The sequence below is a fragment of the Peromyscus californicus genome, unplaced genomic scaffold (assembly GCF_007827085.1).
Source record: "Peromyscus californicus insignis strain IS unplaced genomic scaffold, ASM782708v3 Scaffold_14__1_contigs__length_90479793_seg_2, whole genome shotgun sequence".
Classification (NCBI taxonomy): Eukaryota; Metazoa; Chordata; class Mammalia; order Rodentia; family Cricetidae; genus Peromyscus; species Peromyscus californicus.
The window spans coordinates 7,745,028-7,765,982 of NW_026294436.1; the positions used below are offsets into that span (position 1 = coordinate 7,745,028).

Sequence of the window (20,955 nt, forward strand, 5' to 3'; positions counted from 1 at the left end):
ATAGTTCACATGTATCCTGTGACCTGGCACGATCTGCAAGCTAACCCCTAGGCAGCAGATAGCCAAAGACAAGGCCACGTGCTGGTGACGGAGGGAGGGAGCTCTGACTGGCGATGAGGGGCTGAAGAGATGGTGAAGACGAAACATGGCCGCAGTAACTTTCACACGCTTCAGCCTCATCTCCCCTCAGCTTATGAGTCAAGGGCATGTCTGGGAGCCTAGCGTGTGCAGTTTGAGTGGGCATAGCTATAAAGAATAGGGGTACTAGATCAGTGACACTCAGACACAGCAGATCCCCAGTTGAGCTTTATTAATCCCCCCAACAGAGTTAGGGAGCCCACAGATCTCCATGTGGGCGGAGTCTGAAGACACCTGGGGCCACAGCGGTGACCTCTGCCCAAGTCAGCGGCATTCCACGCCAGCATCTTCGTTATGGTTGCAGTTGTGAGAACCCCAGGCGTTCTTCCTGCAGCTCCACAAACTGCTCTCTGTTCCCAGGCAACTTACATCATCCAGCCAGATATTCCCAGAGCCTGAGACAGAGGAAGCAGGAGAGAGAAAGGAAGGGTGTTAGGTGAGAGGTCAGGATGGCTTGCCAGTTCTCAGGAGCTCCCAGTCAGGGTGAGAGGCCAGTCGAGCCCGGGGCTCTAAGGATCTTATAATATCTCTTACAGTATCTCCGATTCTTCTCCCACCTCGACCACATCGTGAAAGCCTCATGCAAATATTTACTACTTAATCCACATACTGTGTGTGCACACAGCCTTCCACTGTCTCCCAAGCAGCTCAGCTCCCTCGTGTTACATCTGTATTTCTTTAGGGCCTAAGGCAGCCCTGCCTCTGCCAGCCCCCCCCCCCCCCCCATAGGATCGAAATCAGATCGTTTTTGAGGCCGGCTAGACCTTTCTTGAAAGGCAAGTATGAAACTAGGGAGATGGCTCGGTGTGTACAGAGCGCTTGTTGTAAAAGTGGGAGAACCTACACACGGATCTCCAGCACCCACATAAAAGGGCTGAGAGCCCAGCCCCGGGTGCAGGGAGAGACCTTGTCTCAAAGGAATAAGGCAGAGAGTGGCCTCTGCATGAGCAGAAGGTCTGTGCTTTGGGATGAGGTAAAGCAGAAAACACCCGAGGAGAGGAACAAGGGGATCCGGCCTTGTGACCTGCTGCCCAGCCGGGGTCTTCTCTGAGGCGGGAGTATGGGGTGTGTAAACTCATTCCGAGTGCCCCAGGGCAGCTTCCCCAAATTGAGAATAGTAAGTCTTGCCATGATTTTTCTTTCTTCTCATTCTCTGCTTTTGGTTTTGTTTAAGACAGAGCTCAGCTATGTAGCCCAGAGCCCCAGAATGGCCTCGAACTCTCCATCACCCTGTCTCTGCCCTGCAAGAGTTGGAGTAACAGGTGTTTGCCACCATACCTAACTTCTCATGTATTCTTTAAAAAGATCTTCACAGGGGCTGGGGAGGGCTCAGTGGGTACAGTGCTGCCACTCAAGCCAGAATCCATGTCAAAACCAAACCAAACCAAACAAACAAAAAACAGAAACAGGACATGGTGGTGTGGGCTTGTGAGAGACCCTGTCTCAAGAAAACAAGGACCAAGAAACGTCTGAGGCCCTCCTCTATCTTCCACACACATGTGCACACATATGCATGCTCACCCACATGAAGACACATGCACGTGGATGTGCACACATGTGTACACACACAGAGGTGGGGTTATCTTCAAGGCTAAGACCTCTGGTAGCTGTTGGTTTGGGTTTCCAGATGTGGAAATGAACATCTGCCTTTGCTAGGGTTCCATCTTCTCCCTCAGCTTTCAAAAGTCACACTTGTCCCCATTCCATAAACAATTCTGGCCACATGGCATTTGGACTCCAAGTCTGGATAGACAGTGACCCATGGCAGTATCCAGAGCCCTTTAAAGCCTTTGCTGTCCCTGCTGGGAATGCAACAGTGTCCTTCAGACAGGTGGCCAAGCGGAAAGGGGAAAACCCAGAACCCAGAGCTGCAGCTCCTCAACGCACTGCTAAGCTGCAGGACTTCCCAGTTCCTTGAACCAATGGTTTTCTTCAGCCCAGCCATACTACATCACTTCACCACAGGGCCACTTGGACATGTCTAGGAAAAAAAGTCCCTGGTTGCAGAGTCACTTACCACCTCCGAAACTGGTGAGACCTTTACCGCTGGAGTAACCGAGCATGCGGCAGAAGACGGTGGCGTCGTTATTATCCCAACCATCATCACAAATTGTGCCCCAGACATTGTTATAGTAAACTTCAGCTCGGCCTCGATTGGTGCCACTCGCAATCCGGACCATTAGGAAGGATTCGCCTGCACAAGAGCACGTGTGTGTAAGGTGAGGTGAATGCTAGCCAGCATTGGGGTGCATTTTTCTGCTGCTCTTAGAGGTTCTACAGCTTCGGAGGAGGACAAACCCTGCTTGCAGGATCTTGCCATCTGAGCTGGCAAGAATCACCCCTTCAGCACCAATACTTCCTGGGGTACAGCTCTCCTTCATTCTGGTCTAGAGGTAACAAGTCACAGGGGCAGATGCCTCTGTGGGACTATGTCTTGCCATGTGTTGTGGAAAGTGGAAAAAGAGATTGATAAATGGGACAGAAGGAGACTGAAGAGGGAGAGACGAGGTGAATAGAAAGAGAGAGAAATGAGAAGATGAGAAAAAAGAAGGAAAGAAGTGAGGGATGGTGGAGAGAAACATGGGGGGGAGGGAGATATGGGAGAGTGGGAGAAGAAGGAGGAGAAGGAGAAGACGAAGAAGAAGACGAAGAAGAAGAAGAAGAAGAAGAAGAAGAAGAAGAAGAAGAAGAAGAAGAAGAAGAAGAAGAAGAAGAAGAAGAAGAAGAAGAAGAAGAAGAAAAGGGGAAAGGGGATTGGAACGAGGAGGGGGAGGGAGAAAGGATGGGGAAGAAGGGAGGGAGGGGTGCTGTCTGGGCCTCTGGCCACACACAGGTTCAGACCAGAGATACAGAAGCCCCTAGAAGATAAGCACCCCCTCTCCAAGATTTTGCAATACTGAATCAACTCTAAAAGACAAGGAAAAGCCAATAAAAACACCAATTACCTTTCTGACCCTTTTCTCCCGCTTGTCCTGGTTGGCCAGGAGACCCTGTCATGAAGAAAAAAAACACATACAATTTGATCCAAGATCTCCCTCACCTTTTTTTCCCACATCAGAACATACAGAGAGGGATGAGGGGTCAGTTACCCTCCCCCAGCTCTGCCTGTGACCTGGCAACTCTGGGAACAGCTATCTGTGTCATGAGCACCAATGGTTGGGTAAGACACAGGCCTCAGATATAGCTAAAGGGTGGGAGTTGGGTTAGGGACAGACATTTAGTGAGCAACAAGACTTCGGGGCAGAATGGTTGTGGTGCTGCCTGAGGTGGCCGAGCACAGGCGGGAAGGCCATGTGCTTGTTGGGGAAGCTTGGTTGTGCGTGTCCAGGACAATTTCTAGCACGTAAATTGACAGCTCAATAAAGATGCCTCCACCAGCCTCAGTTCTGAAGACCCCTAACCTTTAAGTCCTTGTCAAAGACAGCACCTACCTTTCATCCCAGCATCTCCCTTCAGGCCAGGCCGTCCAGGTTCTCCTTTGGGGCCTACCAGCCCAGGGTTTCCAGTGTCTCCCTTTCTGCCTGCAAGGCCTGAGAAGAGATAGTTAGCTCCACAGATGGCCCACTCTGCTCCCCAGGTGAATATAAGGGCCTTGCTGATTAATAGATGAGTGACCCTTGACCATCAGATCCCCGAGTAATGGGCTGTGCAAAATGCAGCCAAGGCTTTGGTCCAGCGGAGGGCTATTCTGGTTATCTGGTCTTCCACCTTAACGCCATCGAGAATGTACAGGAAGATATGGCTGGTAGAGCCCACAGAGGATGACATAATTATGTGGAAGTTTCAGTCTTTCTGTGAGAATTTGCTAGAATGTTTCTAGGTCCCTGTGTCTGATTAGTAAATTAAGACTGCAGTAGACTATGTAGCTCACATGGAAGAAACCTCACTCTAGAAGTCTGTCTGAGTTCTGTTGTAGCGCTTGCTGTGGTGTGGGCATGGTTTGTACACACCCAACTAAGATTCTTGTGTTGGGAGATTAAGCCTCAGGCAAGGGGTGTTAAGAGGACATGGGCATGGTAGGAAGTCTTCCAGGCCATGTGAGGGCACTGTCTTCAGAAGAGAGTCTGGGACCCTGCTTCTCCAGCTTCCCATCCTGCTTGAGCTCCCACTGATAGATGATGGTTCAGATGGTTAGTGGGCTTTTAGGTAACACATGAGAAGAGCACGCTTGCATCCTTGTAGAAAGGAATCCCCACAAACACACTGTAAACAGCTCAGCAGGTCACCTAGCTGCACAGAGTAATGATGGGACAGAGGCATCGGTACCATGGTTCTCAGAGACAAGGCTGACCTCCTGGCTAGAGGAGCAGCACTGAACTTTGGACTGGCCACAATTCCTTCCACGCTCTATAAAGTTTGCTAGCTGGAGATGACAGAGTGAGGAGGGCAGGTTCCCTACGTCCCCAGCTTGCTGGCTGGCTGAGTAAACTTCAATCAGCTTAAAGATTCAGTTACAGCAGTTGGGAGGCAGATCTCTGTGGATTTGAGGCTAACCTGCTCTACACAGCAAGGTCTAGTCCAGCCAGGACTACGTAGTGAGACCCTATCTCAAGAAAGAAAACAAAACAAAACAAAAACAAAAACAAGCAAAAAAGCGAAATCAAAACAAATAAGCCAATAAACAAAACGAAATTCAGTTCTTATCTTTGCTCATTGGTGTGTTTGGTGACAGGCAACATGAACCCGGGTGTTGGTGGCTATACTGTGATCCTCCATTGACTTGTTTGTGTCTAAAGTAGACTGCTTTGGGCATTATGGTGATGGTGATGAAGAAGATGATGATGATGATATCCAAATGAGAAGTAGCAGCAGGAGGGGAGGAGGCACTTGGGGAGCCAAGAAGGGCAAACAGACCAAGGCAGGGATGGGGGAAGCCTTAACCCCTGAGAGGAGAGGAGATCACCCAGTTCTTTGGTGGCAGCATGGCCTGACATGGCTACATGCGTTGCCCACCCTCCCCAGGCTCTGCCTCACTTCCTAACCGTTTTAGAATACCGAGTTCCAGCCATTTCCCCTGATCTTCCAGGGCAGGAATGACAGCTTGGGTGCCAAACCTCGGAGTCTCTGCCTCAACTTTGAGGGGTAATGTCACAGTGTTCTAAGTCAATAAGGTTTTTACTTCCACATACGCAGGCCTCCCCAGCCATCAGCCTGAGAAATTAAAATAAAGCCAGCCCTTTACCTGGGACTCCTGATTCTCCTTTTGTGCCTTTCTGTCCTTGAATTCCTAAGATGGAAACACAGGGAAGGGGGAGAGGATAATAAAACTTAGATATTAGACACTTTTAATCTTAGACAGCTTCTACCTTTGTCTGATTAATGCAGACGGAAGGGTACACCGCTCTCCCTGATTGCTTTGAACTTCACAGTGGGACGGAAGGGGAGACAGGCTGCAGACCCATGAAGACCAGCGTGCTTGGCTGAGGTGGCGATATGCTGTGTGAAAGTCTGAGGCACACAGACTCCGGATGCCCTGGGCTGCCTTTCCTCCCCACCAGTGACCTGATTTGACTGTGAAGCCAACCCTTGTCCTTACTGTTTTATCTTTCATGAGATTTGCAGACGATAGACCAGAAATATTTTGTAAATGAACATTTTGGTTCCAAAGACTGTGGAGTGGCCACCCAGATTTTTGGAGGTCATCACCTATTTTAGATGGGTCAACATAATTTGTGTGTTTGTGTCTGTGCATATGGAGGCCAGGGGGACAACCTTTAGTGTCCCATCTTGTATTTCGAGACAGGGTCTCTCACCAGGACCTAGAATACTCAAAGTAATTTAGGCTTGTTGGCCAGTGAGCCCTGGGGAGCCTTCTATTTCTACACCTACCCCACCAGCTCTATTTGCAGGAGCACAACACCATGCCTGCCTAATTTTTAGTGTGGATTCTGGGGGGTCAAAATCAGGCCCTCACTACATGCAAGGCCAGCACCTATTAACTAATCTTGGATTACTCACTGTGTCTCCAAGAGTTGTAAAGATCCACACGGAAAAGGAGTCTCAATGTTCAGAAAATGAAAAAAATAATATAGCAACCATTGGTGATTATTCCCTTTGAGGTTAAAGTGAGAGGTGCTCTCTCCGGCTCTTCCATCTATTCTATTCACCTTCTTTAGTGTGTGTGTGTGTGTGTGTGTGTGTGTGTGTGTGTGTGTGTGTAGACCGAAGGACAACTTTCAGGAGTCAGTTCTCTCCACCATATGAGGCCTGGGATAAAACTCAGATTGCTTGGCTTGGCAGCCAACGAAACTACCCATAAGCCATCTCACTGGCCCCCCTCCTTCCCTTCTTTACTCCCCTCCCCTCCTCTCCCTCATTCCTCTATGAACTAGCCTTTCACAGAAGAGCCACTGTCTCCAGCACCCTTCAAGCATCCCCATGGTGGGTCATACTCTGTTCCTCTAGCACTCTAAGAGCCCATACTGGTTTCTTTCAAATCAGTGGGGCTCCCCGAGGCAGTTCTGCAAACCCTGGGGAGTGCAAGCTTACTGTGGGCCATTGAGAAGGAGCAGATGATACAACTGCTCTTAATAGCCACCTGTGCCTGACAGGCCTCCCACCTGTGACATAAGGCAGCCTTACCACAGACCCACCCTACTGCATCACCAGAAACCACGTGGAGCCATCGCCTCCTTGCAGTGGCCTGAGGGAAGTTCCTTCCTGGTTACCCCGCCACTCCTCTACTTGAATTTTCAGACCTCACACAGTGCCAGCAAGGGGAGCAGGGGAGGGGCTTGGGCGGCCTCTTGAAGGGATTCCTGAGAGAAGTGTTGGTCAGTAGCAAGTCCCTGACTGGCCCAGAACTCACTGATTCAGGCTGGCCTTTGGGCCCCTGATTCCGGCTGCCCTTGGGCCCCTGATTCCAGCTGGCCTTTCGGTCCCGATTCAGGCTGGCCTTTGGGCCCCTGATTCCAGCTGGCCTTTGGGCCCCTGATTCCGGCTGGCCTTTGGGCCCCTGATTCCAGCTGGCCTTTGGGTCCTGATTCCGGCTGGCCTTTGGGCCCCAGGGAATCTCCTGTCTCTGCCTTCCCCGTGTTGAGATTACAAACGGGTGCCACCAAGCCCAGCGTGTTTCCACCTGGGTTTTGGGGATCCAACTCAAGTCCTCCAGAACTTTACCAACAGAGCTCACAGCCCAGCTCTGCCTTCCATCCTCATTCACTCCTCTGAGGGTCCCTGCTGTTTCCTGGCCTCACAGAGGATGATGACTCTCAGGGACATGAGGTGATCTATCCAAGGTCACAAAGGAGTGAACAGTACAATCTGGCAGTTCCCCAGACTCCAGTTCCCACTGTGCCCTGAGCTGTCTTTGTCCACCAGTGAGCAAAGCTTGCCCTTTCCTGGGGTGTCACTTAGCTTGGTCTGAATGACCTCTCCAGGCTCCCCTGAATGATATCACTGTCTAACTTCAATGTGTCTCAGAATCCCCTGTATGTTGCTTGTGAGGGGCTTGTGTGGTTCACTGGATGAGAACAACTCCTGTGGAAGCATGACAACCTGAGTACAAATCCCCAGCTCTCATGTAAGAGCCAGGCATGGACTGTGCATGGCTGTGCATGGCTGTGCATGGCTGTGCTGGGAAATGGAAATAGGCAGATCCTGGTAGTTGATCTGCCAGCAGACAGTCTGGCTGAAACAGCAAGCTTCTGACTCAATCACAGACTCTGTCTCAAAAGAAAAAAAAGTCTGGGAGTGATATGGGAAGTTACCTGACAAGCTCCTCTGGTGGCTTCTACACACACACACACACACACACACACACACACATACACACACACACACGAGGACCAACATCTATATAAGCACTATTAACACCCATGCTCACAAGGGCACCCATCTACGTGTACACCCCCCACTACACATATACACACACATACACACACATACACATATACACACATTAGGACCAACATCCATATAAGCACTATTCACACCCATGCTCACAAGGGCACCCATATACATGAACACCACACACACACACACACACACACACACACACACACACACACACACACACACAAACACATACACAGTACTCACACAAAAACATCTTACCAGGTCCATTCAGAGATGCTGATTAAGTGGGACTGGGGTGGCAGCCCAATGGTCCAGGGCCCCTCTTAGTGTGGCAGCCCTAAACAAGGGCAGCTTGATTTCTCTTGGGTTACAATCTTTGTTACCCCATATAACAAAGTTGGGAAAGCATATTTTTGGGATCAGACATTGGGATGGACTCTCGGATCCTCTGGGCACTAGCAGCCTGTGTTTAGTGAGGGGTTTAGTCTCTCTGAGCCTCTGCATAATGTGCACCAACATGTGGGCACATATGTACGTGGAGTGCCCATGTGAAGGCCCACAGTTCATGTCCAGTGTTCCTTTTGATCACTCTCCTCTTAATCAAGGGAGCCTCTGGCTGAACCAAGCTCACCAGCTCAGGCTAGTGGAGCTAGCCTGGCTGCCCTGGAGATTCTGCCTCTGTCTCCGGAGGGCTGGAATTACAGGTGGCCTCTATGCCAGTCTGGCTTTTACATGGATTATGGGGATCCGAACTCAGGTCCTCATGTTGGTGCAGCATGACCTTACCGACTGAGCCATCTCCCCAGCCCCATCACTTCTTGACTGCTAGGCATAGAAGATAAAACTCAGATGTGGGGGTTGATAGATCAAGAGTGTGGGGGTAAAGTTCCAAGCTCAGCAAACAGACCTCTCCTTGCTTATCATTAACCCATAATAGTGAAACTCAGGCCAAGCCAAGGCAATGTCATTCCTCTGTCTTCATCCAAATCAGCTAGATATTCGCTTGAGAGATTCATAGCTTTATTTACAAAATGAGAAGGTCATGGCTTTGGAAACCTGGAATGCTCTATCAAAACTGGATAATTGCCACTGAAGCTCTATCTTGGGGATTACCAACCTCCTGACAAAGAGGATGCTGTCCTCAAACATGAGGATGACATCTGGATCACATCTGCCACCCACCCCTCTGGAAAACCATCCCAGAAATCACCAAATCTAATCTATGCAGCCATTCATTAGCCCACAGAATTCTGGGAAGTCTGTGGGAGGCTCACATAAGCCACCAGATGCTGCACCAAAGTAAGCTTCTTCAGCCTTGGGTGAGCTGCCAACCCAAGTGGTGATCATCAGACATTGTAAATTGAATATATAACTCATCCTTTTTACCTAAGGAGCCACAGTTTAATAGGTGACCCTCAGATTGGACTGATGGTATTTACCACCTGGGTGAAAAATGGGATGTACACACACATATAGACACCACATGAAGATGTTTACCAGGCACGTGAAGACCAATGAGCCACAGACTAAAATGTCTGTAATAAAATTGGCATGGGGTCTTGTATATGTGCAGGTGAATGTATGTATGTGGGTACTTGTGTGTAAAGTTAGTGTGGGGTCCTGTGTGTGTACACACATGTATGCATGTGGCAGACAAAAGATATCAGCTGTTGTTCCTCAGATGCTTCCTACCTTGATTTTTGAGACAGTGTCTCCCACTATCCTGAAACTTGCTGAGTAGACTAAGCGGGCTGGCCAGTGAACCCCAGGGATCCACCTGTCTCCACCTCTACAGAACTGGGATTAAAAGCAAGTACCACCAAGCTTGTTTTATTTTGACATGAATTCTGGGGATTGAATTTAGGTCCTTGAGCTTGCTAGGGAAACATTTTATGCACTGAACTGTCTCCCCAACCCTGGTGAGAGGTATTGAGGGAGTCTGGGCTTGGAGGGACTCAAAGGCTAGAAAAAAATGCAGGTGAGGTCATGGCTCCTAACTGTCTTCAGGAAAGTCACAAAGATCATTCACTCAGAGTCCAAGGCTTGCTAGGAGATACTGATGCTTGAGTTAGTGAATGAATGAATGAGTCAGTCAACCACTTGACCAGTAGAAACTGGGATGGGCCAGCTTTTATGTGTGTCCATAGCCCTGCCAAAGGCAAGGACACCCAAATTGTTTGACCCTGTTCAACCTTATTCTCTGGCAGAGGGTCCTTGGACACTCTCGGAGACAGGAGCCTAGTCTCACTACTCTGTCCTCCATCCTCACAGAACTCTTAAGACTGCACAGGGCTTTCCAACTGGCATTTAGAGAGTCTGCACTTGGAACATGTCTATAGTCTGTCTACTGCATCCACCCACAGACGTAGCATTGCCACTGTGCCCAGTGCAGTGGCCTGAACGTTCCAGACTAGGTGAGCATAATGTAGAAGCCTGACATCAGAGATCAGACAGATTATCTCAGGGACTTAGCAAGTGGCCCACACTGATGAGAGGCCATGTGACAGACAAAACTGGCAAGTTGTTTACAACCCAGCCACAAAATAGACTCTATGTTAGTCTGTACAACAGACTAGACTAAGTTTGTTAGTATATACAATAGAATAGAATGACTTCATGTTAGTCTACATGGCAGAATAGAGTGTCTGTAGTCTACATGGCAGAATAGAATGTCTGTAGTCTACATGGCAGAATAGAATGACTGTGTTAGTCTACATGACAGAATAGAATGTCTGTAGTCTACATGACAGAATAGAATGACTGTGTTAGTCTACATGACAGAATAGAATGTCTGTGTTAGTCTACATGACAGAATAGAATAGCATGTCTGTGTTAGTCTACATGGCAGAATAGAATGTCTGTAGTCTACATGACAGAATAGAATGTCTGTAGTCTACATGACAGAATAGAATGACTGTGTTAGTCTATATGACAGAATAGAATCTCTGTGTTAGTCTACATGACAGAATAGAATGTCTGTAGTCTACATGACAGAATAGCATGTCTGTGTTAGTCTACATGGCAGAATAGAATGTCTGTAGTCTACATGACAGAATAGAATGTCTGTAGTCTACATGACAGAATAGAATGACTGTGTTAGTCTACATGACAGAATAGAATGACTGTGTTAGTCTACATGGCAGAATAGAATGTCTGTAGTCTACATGACAGACTAGAATGTCTGTGTTAGTCTACATGACAGAATAGAATGTCTGTAGTCTACATGACAGAATAGAATGTCTGTAGTCTACATGACAGAATAGAATGACTGTGTTAGTCTACATGACAGAATAGCATGTCTGTGTTAGTCTACATGACAGAATAGCATGTCTGTGTTAGTCTACATGACAGACTAGAATGTCTGTGTTAGTCTACATGACAGAATAGAATGTCTGTGTTAGTCTACATGACAGAATAGAATGTCTGTGTTACTCTATATGACAGAATCTGGAAAAAAGGATCTTTGGGACCAGACTTCGGGACAAACTCCTAGACCCACTGTGTATGGAGAGCTTCAACTAAGCTGTACAAAGGCTTGTGAACTAGCTTCCATGAGTTCCCTGATTGGATCAGTGTTCCCAGCTGTTCCCAGAAGAGAACACAAGGGAAAAGTTTTTGCCCCCTGTTCTAATCCTAGGTGAGCCCAGCTAGGAAAGGGTTTCAGCTTCCTTCTGTGCTGCTGCAGGTTTGGTTGTGGCATTCAAGGCTCTCTGGGAAACATAGGCAGCAAAGAACAATACAGAGACCTTGGGCTCAAGGAGACTTAATGGAAGAAACTACTTTCCTTTATCAGGAGCATCTGGGGCCAGAGGACAGGAAAATCTCTGCCCCTTGTGAGATGCCGGGGGGGGGGGGGGGGTAGCAATCCTCCTTTCTGTCCATCCAGAATATCCAGCAACCCCACTCCCCTCCTCTCCACACCCACTCACCTGTGTCTCCCTTGCTTCCCTTCACACCTGTAGCCCCTGGACTTCCGGGGATCCCTGGAGGTCCTAGATAACAGACACCACGTGGGCATAAGGACTGGGCTGGACAGACGTTGGAATACCACTCCCAGTGCAGGGATAAAGGGCCTCACCTTGTGGCCCAGGAGGACCAGTGCGGCCTGGCTCACCCTTGGCACCTGAAGATCCTGCTGCACCAGAAAGGCCTGGCGCACCCGGCGCTCCAGGTGGTCCTAGAAGGTAAATCGTGAAGGCGGGGCTAGGGGTGAGTGGCACAAGGGCTCCCTACCCTCTGTGACATACATCTCCTAACACTATCCAGCCGCCGTCTTGAGACGTCATCTACTGCCCTATGGGTGAGAGAGAAGCAATACCACAAACTTGGTCTCCTCCGTCACAGCTGTGGGATTTAAGGTGGTAGACAGATTGAGAACTTCGGGTGGGAACACCGAGCTCTGCTCCTCAGCAGCCAAGGAGGTACACGTGTGAAGAGGGTTATCATTAGAGTCTGTGCTCTACCTGCTGGTCTCTTCCTTTTAGGAACAGTCAGGTTTCTAAGCCCCTTGGAGTTCTCTGGGCTATCGCTATGATGAGATGGAACCTGGCATGGTGGTACACGCCTGTGATCCCAGCACTTGGGAGCTGGACAGTCAGAAGTTCAAATTATCCTTAGATAAGCAGTAAGTTTTAGGCTAGCCTGGGCTACATGAGACCCTGTTAGGAAGGAAATAAGGAAGCAAGGAAGGAGAGAGAAGGAGGGAGGCAGGGAGGGAAGGAGGAAGGAAGGGAGGGAGAAAGACAATGGGTGACTTTCCCTATTTGACTCTCTCTGGGGACCGCAGCCACTTTGCCCAGATGCCCACAGTTCCTACCTTGATCACCTTTGGCTCCAGGAGACCCAGCCAAACCTGCAATGGACAAGGATTCCTAAGGATGCTGTCACTCTAAGGGCTACAAGAGAGAAGGGCAAGGCCTCCAGGTCCGCAGCCCCTACAGTACAACCTCTTACCTGGTAGGCCTGGTTTCCCAGGGTCGCCTTTATCTCCCTGTATTCCAGGGAGACCCATGACCCCTGTGTCCCCCTTCATGCCCATGTCCCCTTTGCTTCCTGCAACAAACAAACAAAAAAGAAATCAAGGTCGGACATGGCATTTGCCATCTTACCCAAACTCCAAACTAATGCCCTGTGCCAGACGTGGAACGTCTGGTCACAGCCCTCCGGGAATGAGCCCCTTCCCCAGTGACAGGGCACGAACTCATGATAGATTGGCCAGATGACCTGACATCAGAGACAGTTGGGCTGCCAGGATCCCAGTCAGAACCCCCACCCCAGAGAGAAGGATCACAGTCTGGGGTCACCCAGTATTTTGGGGGCTCATTTTACTCTCTCCATTTTGGGGGTTATCCTTCATAGCCTCTCAGACTGAAACTGGAATGTTCTAGAAAGCATCTCCCAGATGCTGAGAATAGCAAAGGTCATTGGGAAAGAGAAAAACAATGCAGTGATTTCTGTGCCCGCCTGCGGCACAGACAAGGGCTTCTCTGGCACCCAAGATTTCAAATTTTCCACTCGTCATCAGCATTCGGAACTCATTCAGCTAGTCCTCTCCTGAGTCCTCTGTCTCTCCCTCCTCCTTTCCCTTAGTATCTGGTGCATATCAACTGAGGGCAGGCGCCTCCCTGAAGGGCAGGTCAGCCAGGCGGTGGGCTGCACAATAGGCTTGCTCAGTGCTAGCCGCTCTGAGAGCCACTGAGGTCACGTGGTTGACTGGGTGTGGACACCCAGCTCTGTTCCTACTGGGACCAACATGGGGTGAAGGTCTTAAAGAGGACTGTCACCCTCAAAGCAACCTTTTTTGCTCTCTACTAGACCGGCTGGCAGAAATTTTACTAAAAAAAATAAAAAATAAAAAAATTCTAGCTCTATTCTCTAATAATGAAATGCACTGGTTTTGTGAAGTGTGTACCTGTGTATGCATGTTCAAGGGTGTGGGTGCCCATGTATGTGTGGTGCTCGTGGACATGAGTTTGGAAGCCAGAGGACCTTGGGCATTGTTCCTCAGCTGTCATTTACTTTGATTTTTTTTTTTTTTTTTTTTTTTTTTTTTTTTTTTTTTTTTTTGGAGGCAGGGTCTCTCACTGGCCTTGGAACTCAGCAGGTAGGCTGGTCAGTTAGTCCCAGGGATCCTCCTGTCTCCTCACTGGGATTACAAGCATATGCTACCATGCCTGGCTTTCCCACATAGGTTCTGGGATCAAGCTCACACCCTTGAACTTGCACAGTGAGTACCTCACCAAGGGAGCCATCTCTCCAACTTTCTATGCTATTGTTTTGACAAGGGCCTGGAGAGGACTCAGGGGCACACCAACTTCCTCCCAGTGAAGTCAGAATGGGGTCCTGATTAATCAGTGAAGGACTCTGAAGAAGATAGCTAGAGCAAGAACCAGCCTCCCTGGGTCTAGTTCAAGGCTTGGGAGGGGAACTAGACGATTAGACGTAAAAAATGAATGTTTCCTGGGACCAGGGAGATGGTTCTGTGGGTAAAGTACCTGTTGTATAAGCCTGAGGTTCTGAGTTTGAATCATAGTACCCATATAAAAAGCTAGGCATGGCGGTAAATGTTTGTAATCCCAGAGTTTGGGGGGAGAAAGCCAGAGATCCCTGGGACTGGCTGGTCAGCCACTGAGTGAGCTCCAGGTTCAGTGAAAGACCCTATCTCGAGAAACAAACCATAATGAAAATGTGTTGCATGAAAACATATATTTTCAATAAAAAACAAAACAAAAAGATAAAAAAAAGAAAGAAGGTGCAAAGTGATGGAGGAAGACACTCAGAAGCAACACATGTACAAACATGTGCACACGCATAAACACGATACATCACACATGCATTAAAAAAAAGAAGGCTGTTCCCTGATGGGACATCAAGTGCTAATTAAGTACTGAGTTCCATGTGCATGACGACATCACCAGGGAGCAGGAGACACTCGGGTGTCCTTGCCTTATGAGTCCAAACCATTCCATGAAAAGCATCTTGAAGGCTCTCACCACACAGAAATAAAAATGTATGGGGTCACAGAGAAGCCAACTATCTTGGGTCAATCAGCGTATAATATACGTATCACACTGTCACCCACAAACATGAATGATTATGAATCAATTGAAATCAATTAATTCCTTTCGAAAGAACTGGAGTACAGTTGAGGCTTCTCTTAAAGAGCCGGACAGGAAGTTTTTGAGCCCTGTTCTCAGCCAGAGTAGGTAGACACAGGCTCCTCGCCCCCTCCAGCTTTCCCATGAATGCCAACACCCCAACACAACTCTTACCTGGAAGGCCTAGGTCCCCTTTGTCACCCTTGGTGCCGTGTTCCCCCTTGGGGCCAGTGAGACCTTTGTCACCTTTGCTGCCCTTCTCTCCTTGAGGTCCTGGGACACCTGTGACAAGAACAGGAATGAGGTAGGCTCCGACTGTCCCACTGGGGATGGGCTCCTGGAGACGGAACAGAGTGGGAAGGGAAGGGATCTCTGGGGAAAACCTGGGGGACACATTCATTAGCTCGTCTCTTTGATGGTCGTGGTGAGCTCTTAGAAGTCTTGAGACAAAAAGGAAGGCAGGGCAGGGCTGTAGAGAGAGCATGTGGGGACAGCTGCCCTATGGGAAACGGCAATGCATGGCTGCCCCAGGAGACGAAGTCACATGGGTGCAGTCACCCTATGGGAAATGGCAATGCATGGCTGCCCCAGGAGAGGAAGTCACATGGGTGCAGTGGCCCTATGGGAAATGGCAATGCATGGCTGCCCCAGGAGAGGAAGTCACATGGGTGCAGTCACCCTATGGGAAATGGCAATGCATGGCTGCCCCAGGAGAGGAAGTCACATGGGTGCAGTGGCCCTATGGGAAATGGCAATGCATGGCTGCCCCAGGAGAGGAAGTCACATGGGTGCAGTCACCCTATGGGAAATGGCAATGCATGGCTGGCCCCAGGAGAGGAAGTCCAAGTTACCAGCTGCTCCTTGCTTCCCTGGTGAACCTGGAAGTCCCTGGAGGCCTGTGAGATGAAAAGAAGGACTCAGTCACTGTGGTTTCTTTAGTTAGCTGACATTCTAGGGGCCCTGCAGTGGTAAAGGCACCCCAGCATAAGCTCTGTATACTCTACACACAAATGCACAAGCAAGCGTATGTGGCAGAGTACCAGGCAGGTTCAGATGGAGGTGACTGTTTTTCCAAAGGCTTGGGTCAGTGCATGGCCACGGAAGGAAGGTTGTAGAAGACAGTAAGTCGGTTTGAATCACAGCTGTCTCTCCAAGCAAGGTAAATGACCTTAGAAGAGACACCTCAGTATCCCTTGCCTCAACACTCTCATTTGTAAAATGGGGCTGGTGATGACTGGGCTCTCTGCAGGTGCCTCACTAATGCTCCTGTGCCCAGGACAAAAATGGCGTTGGGAAATAACACGCCTGTCCGGGACACTGAGGTATGTTATAGGTGAGCATGCAGGACACAGCCCCAAGCGCAGGCCATTCCTAGGCGGAGTGGACTGGGGCAGGATTGTGAGCACAAAGAGAAATGGAGAGACCCTGGAGGGTGGGTGAGGAAGGGAAGGGAGGAGAGGGGCTGCAGGGCAAGGTGTGGAGACAGCTCCCTGGGATGCCTGAGCTCTAGCTTTCCCTGGGGCGCCAGCTGCTCCTTGGCTCACGATCTCCATGCCACCATCACATGTGCTAGCATCCCCCTCCTGTTGGGTTTGTGGGTTCCAGGGAGCCTGAGAGGAGTGTGGAGAGCCAGTGAGACTGCCCAGCTTCCTCCTGCACTCTGCAGAGGAAGAGTGGGCCTCCAGACTCTCCCTCCATGGATGGCCTGGGCCTGTCTTTCCAAGTGGCCTGGTTGACTGCAGTCTCTGGGATCTGGGGAACCTACTCCATGCCCCTTTCTCTCTGGGTGAGAAGAGGGAGACTGGCCTGCCTGCTGTGTGAGTGTGAGGCTGTTTGTGCATAGGGCCTGTGAGTATCTGCAGGTGCACACTCATGAGTATCAGTATACTGTGCATACGTGTGAGTACTAGAGTACGTGCAGAATCCTACATGTGTGCATGAGTGTGTGAGCACCTGACTGTGAGAAGGTATATGTGTGTATAATGTGTGCTCACACGTGTGCATGAATATGTGAGCGTGTAATTCTGTGATTGCGTAGTGTGAGGATGCATGTATGCTGAAATGTGTGTCTATACATGCATGAGTGCATGAGTGTATAGTGTGAGTATTCATGTGTACATACATGTGTTCACACATGTGCATGAATATGTGGCTCTGAGAGTGTGTGGTGTGAGTGTGAAGATGCATGTATGTGCAGGCCCCAGTGTTCACATGTGTGCGTGAGAGAATGTGTGGCTCTGTGTGTGTGTGTGTGTGTGTGTGTGTAGCATATGAGTGTGAAGACACAATGATGTGTGTAGACATGTGCTTACAAATGAATGTGTGTAAGTGTGTGAGAGCATGTGTTGGAGCAGTGTGTGGGGAGTGTGAGTGTCTGTGCATGGTCCTCACCACACCATAATCTTCTTTTCCAGTGTTTAAAGCCTCTTGGAAGAAGCCCTACCCAGACAGAGAGCAGTGGGTTCCCCGGGACCCTGTTAACGCCTTCCTAAGGGAAGTTGCTAGAAGCAGCTCTCTCTGCTCACCAGACCCTTTTGTGGCTGCTGGGGCTCTGGAGGGGGAGGGCCTGCTGTTCCGTTTACTTCTCCTTTGAGCTAAACCAGCTAGCTCTGCTCACCCGCTGTTAAAAGGTTTTAGGATTCCAGATTATTTGCTGCAGCAGGCCCGGCCATGGGATACTGGGAGAGTTCTGCAAAGGCTGACAGTCACTTCCCTGGGCTTTTGCCTCGTGGAGAGAGAGCTCTGAGTCTACTACTCTGACGGAGACATGGTCTCAGCCTCACCCTGAAAAACAGAAGCTAACCCATGGCCTAGCAGCAATCGTGGACTTTCAGCTGTTATCTGGAAGCTGGTGTAATCTCAGCGCTCAGGAGGCTGAGGCAGGAGGATTGGGAGCTCAGTGACAGGCTGGGTCATTGCTGGGCTCAAACAACAACGGGTTGGGATGACTGCTCACTCAGTAAGCAAGCACAAGCCCAAGGACTTGAGTCTGACTCCCCAAACCCACGTAAAAACAGCTGGGACTGGTGATGTGTACTTGTAGTCTCAATATAGAGGCAGGAGGATCCCTGGGGCTCAGGGACTAGCTAACCTAATCTGTTTGGTAAGTTACAGGCCACTGAGGGACCTTGTCTCAAAACAAGTCAAAAATAAAAACAAAACCCAAGGTGGACTGCACCTGAGGCGTGCCGCCAAGGTCGACTCTGGCATCTACATGGGCACATGTGTACCGGGACACAACACATGTGTGCATATGTGCAGAGAGAGAGAGAGAGACAGAGACAGAGGGAGGCAGAGACAGGGAGAGAAGAATGTGCTATAACAGCACCACGTAGAAGTCTCAACTCCATCTTACGTATAAAGAAATCGAGGTGCATGGAGGTGAGGGAGGCAAGGTCGCAAAGGCAGGATCTGTGTGGATGTCTCGGCCCCTGCTGGACCACGGAGCTGCACTTTCCCCAGCGGGCTACAGCCTTGCAGCCCTCAGCAAAGAGGGTTCAACAGGGCTGCCCACACACTGCAACCTGTCCAGGCTGAGGCACCATTGGGCAGTACTCCTGTTTGTGACCCCTCCCCACCTCTGAACCCACCCCAGGTCTCATACAAACTGTCTCCCCTTGTGCAGACCCACCCCATGGGGTTTAGAGTTTGGTGTGGGTCCCTGTCACTGAGAAAGCCCACGGTGACATCTACTCACCTGCCTCTCCCTTGATGCCTGGTGGGCCCCGGGGTCCTTGGACACCTGGAGATGTTAGGGTTAAAACATGAAGTTAGGAACCCTGGGGAAGACAAATACAGGGCTTGCAGCTGGCTGGGTATAAGACAAAGAAGTTGAGCAGTTAACAGGGAGAACTGGATTCTGGGAAAACCAAAAGCCACAGAGCTGGTCTCAGCAGGACCTGGATCGCCTCCCCCGAATCCTTCCTCAAAGTTCACACACAAGTTGCCATTGCCCTTTGCCCTAATGAACTTCTCAACTTCACGAGTGAGTACACCTCGAATCATGTTTTCTACAGCTAACTGCAACAAACTCCACCTCCAGGGCTGGGAGGTGGCTCAGCAGTTAAGATGCTCTTGCAGAGGATCTGAGGCCAGTTTCTGGCACCCATGTTGGGCACAGAAGTCTGTATCCCCAGCTCCAGGGCATCTATCTGGCTTCTTCCAGTACAACATTCACATGCATACACACACACACACACACACACACACACACACACACACACACACACACACACTCATATATACCACCAGAAAAACAAAACTTATCAAACCAATAATAATAATAACAATAATAATAATAATAATAATAATAATAAAAACCTCTGTTTTTAAAAAAGGTTTTTTTTTAAAAAACCTATCTCAGGAAAAGGAACACCCCGAGGCACCCAGGGAGGCACAGAGGGGGAAATGATAGACTGAGACACTAAGTCCAGACATAGGAGCGGCCAGTGGCTAGTGCCCATGGCTGGGACAGCTCTCTCCTCTTGAGGGTGTATTTCATTTTCTCCCTTAAAAATTACTTATGTGTATGCGTGTTTGTCTGTGTGAGTGTACGCCACATGTAGGGGTACATGTGGGGGCCAGACAAGGGTGCTGGGTCCTCCGGAGCTGCAGCCACAGGCGGTTGGGAGCTGCTCGACCTGGGTGCTGGGAACCGAACCTGGGTCCTCTTGCAAGAGCAACCAGAACTCTCACTGCCTGCGCCTGCCCTCAGACCCCCTTTCTCCTTCCTGGCTTGGTAAAAATAAACTTTGGCCACTCACTCTACCAGTGTCCTGGTGTGATTTATTCTTCCTGCTATGATGGAATGAGAGGGCAGTCAGAGGGAGACATCTCTCCATTTGGGACAGAGGGAAGAAGGATTCAGAGTATAGCTTGGAGGAGAAGGGGGAGGAACACAAGGTCGAACTGACCCTGGGGTTCCATCGCGGACCTGCAACCCCCCCACCCCCCCCACCCCCCGGTTGCTCCCTTCTGGGCAGGTGACCCAGGCAGGCCAGGGATCCCAGGCACACCTGGGGCCCCTTTTGGCCCTGGAGGATGAAGAAGAGCAGGGATAACAAGTAGTCGAGCAATAGTGGATGCCGATGTTTTCACTCAGCCTCCCAGCAAACGTCCACTGAGCCTCAAGGGCAAACTAGCCCGTGAAGGAAACAAAAAGCCTGGGTGATACTGCTTTCCTCAAGAAGTATGTGGTCTGGGAGACAAGGAGGAAATGAAAAAGAACAGTGTAGATGATGTCTGAGGAAGGCTCAGCCTCAAAGACATGGCTTCAAGTCCCGCTCGGGCTTGGCTGGGAGGCTGTGTCCCGTATCTGTGTCGGGAAGTCTGTGGCGCTGGGAAGAGATGCTTGCTGCTGGTAACAACTGCCTATCCCTGAGGTAAAGCCAGGAGTTCCGAGCCCCATGCCTCCCCGCTGCCCTCAGTAGCTGTCAAATGAGCCTTCGTGGGGAGGAGGGGTCCTTGACCAAGCCAGGCAAACCGTGAAGTAAGGGAGAGAGATGGTAGCCTGATGGACGGGGCCTGACAAGGCCAGACTCCCACAGCTCTGGCTCCCAGCAGCCCTGCTTAACTCTTACAAGTGTGAGCTGAAGTTCAGAAATAAGCCACACCTATGGAGAAGATTCCACAAGGCTGCTGTTGACCAATTAGAACACGCATGGCTGTGGAGAGGTGGAATGTTGCAGGTCCAGAGCTGAATTATCCTCAATTATCTTTAACCCCTAAAGAGCTATTTATTACCCGTCTCTGTGTTCAGTTTAACATCCTGTGACTATTAGGTAAAAGGCTTCTGGAATGGACTGGCAGACCCCTAAGCTTCTATCAACCCAAAGGCTAAGCATGTCATCAGATAGTGTCTGAGGCCCAAAGCAGGAGTTTTGCTGCTTTGCAGTAACCTACCCACCTACCTGATGTTCGCAGT

At 49.8% G+C, this 20,955-nt stretch overlaps 1 protein-coding gene across 1 annotated transcript in view; it reads right to left on the bottom strand.

Moving 5' to 3' along the window:
• Positions 1–293: 293 nt before the first annotated feature.
• Marco (macrophage receptor with collagenous structure) overlaps positions 294–20,955 on the bottom strand; it is a 34,094-nt gene continuing 13,432 nt past the window's right edge. Inside the window, exons 5-17 of the mRNA XM_052736542.1 lie at positions 19,973–20,065; positions 18,730–18,774; positions 15,884–15,928; positions 15,207–15,314; positions 12,889–12,987; positions 12,752–12,787; positions 12,014–12,112; positions 11,865–11,927; positions 5,321–5,365; positions 3,570–3,668; positions 3,084–3,128; positions 2,156–2,332; positions 294–533 (exon numbers count right to left, since the gene is read on the bottom strand). Of these exons, the coding sequence (XP_052592502.1) occupies positions 403–533; positions 2,156–2,332; positions 3,084–3,128; positions 3,570–3,668; positions 5,321–5,365; positions 11,865–11,927; positions 12,014–12,112; positions 12,752–12,787; positions 12,889–12,987; positions 15,207–15,314; positions 15,884–15,928; positions 18,730–18,774; positions 19,973–20,065 (1,085 nt within the window). The 3' untranslated portion in view covers positions 294–402. The remainder of the gene's footprint in view (positions 534–2,155; positions 2,333–3,083; positions 3,129–3,569; positions 3,669–5,320; positions 5,366–11,864; positions 11,928–12,013; positions 12,113–12,751; positions 12,788–12,888; positions 12,988–15,206; positions 15,315–15,883; positions 15,929–18,729; positions 18,775–19,972; positions 20,066–20,955) is intronic.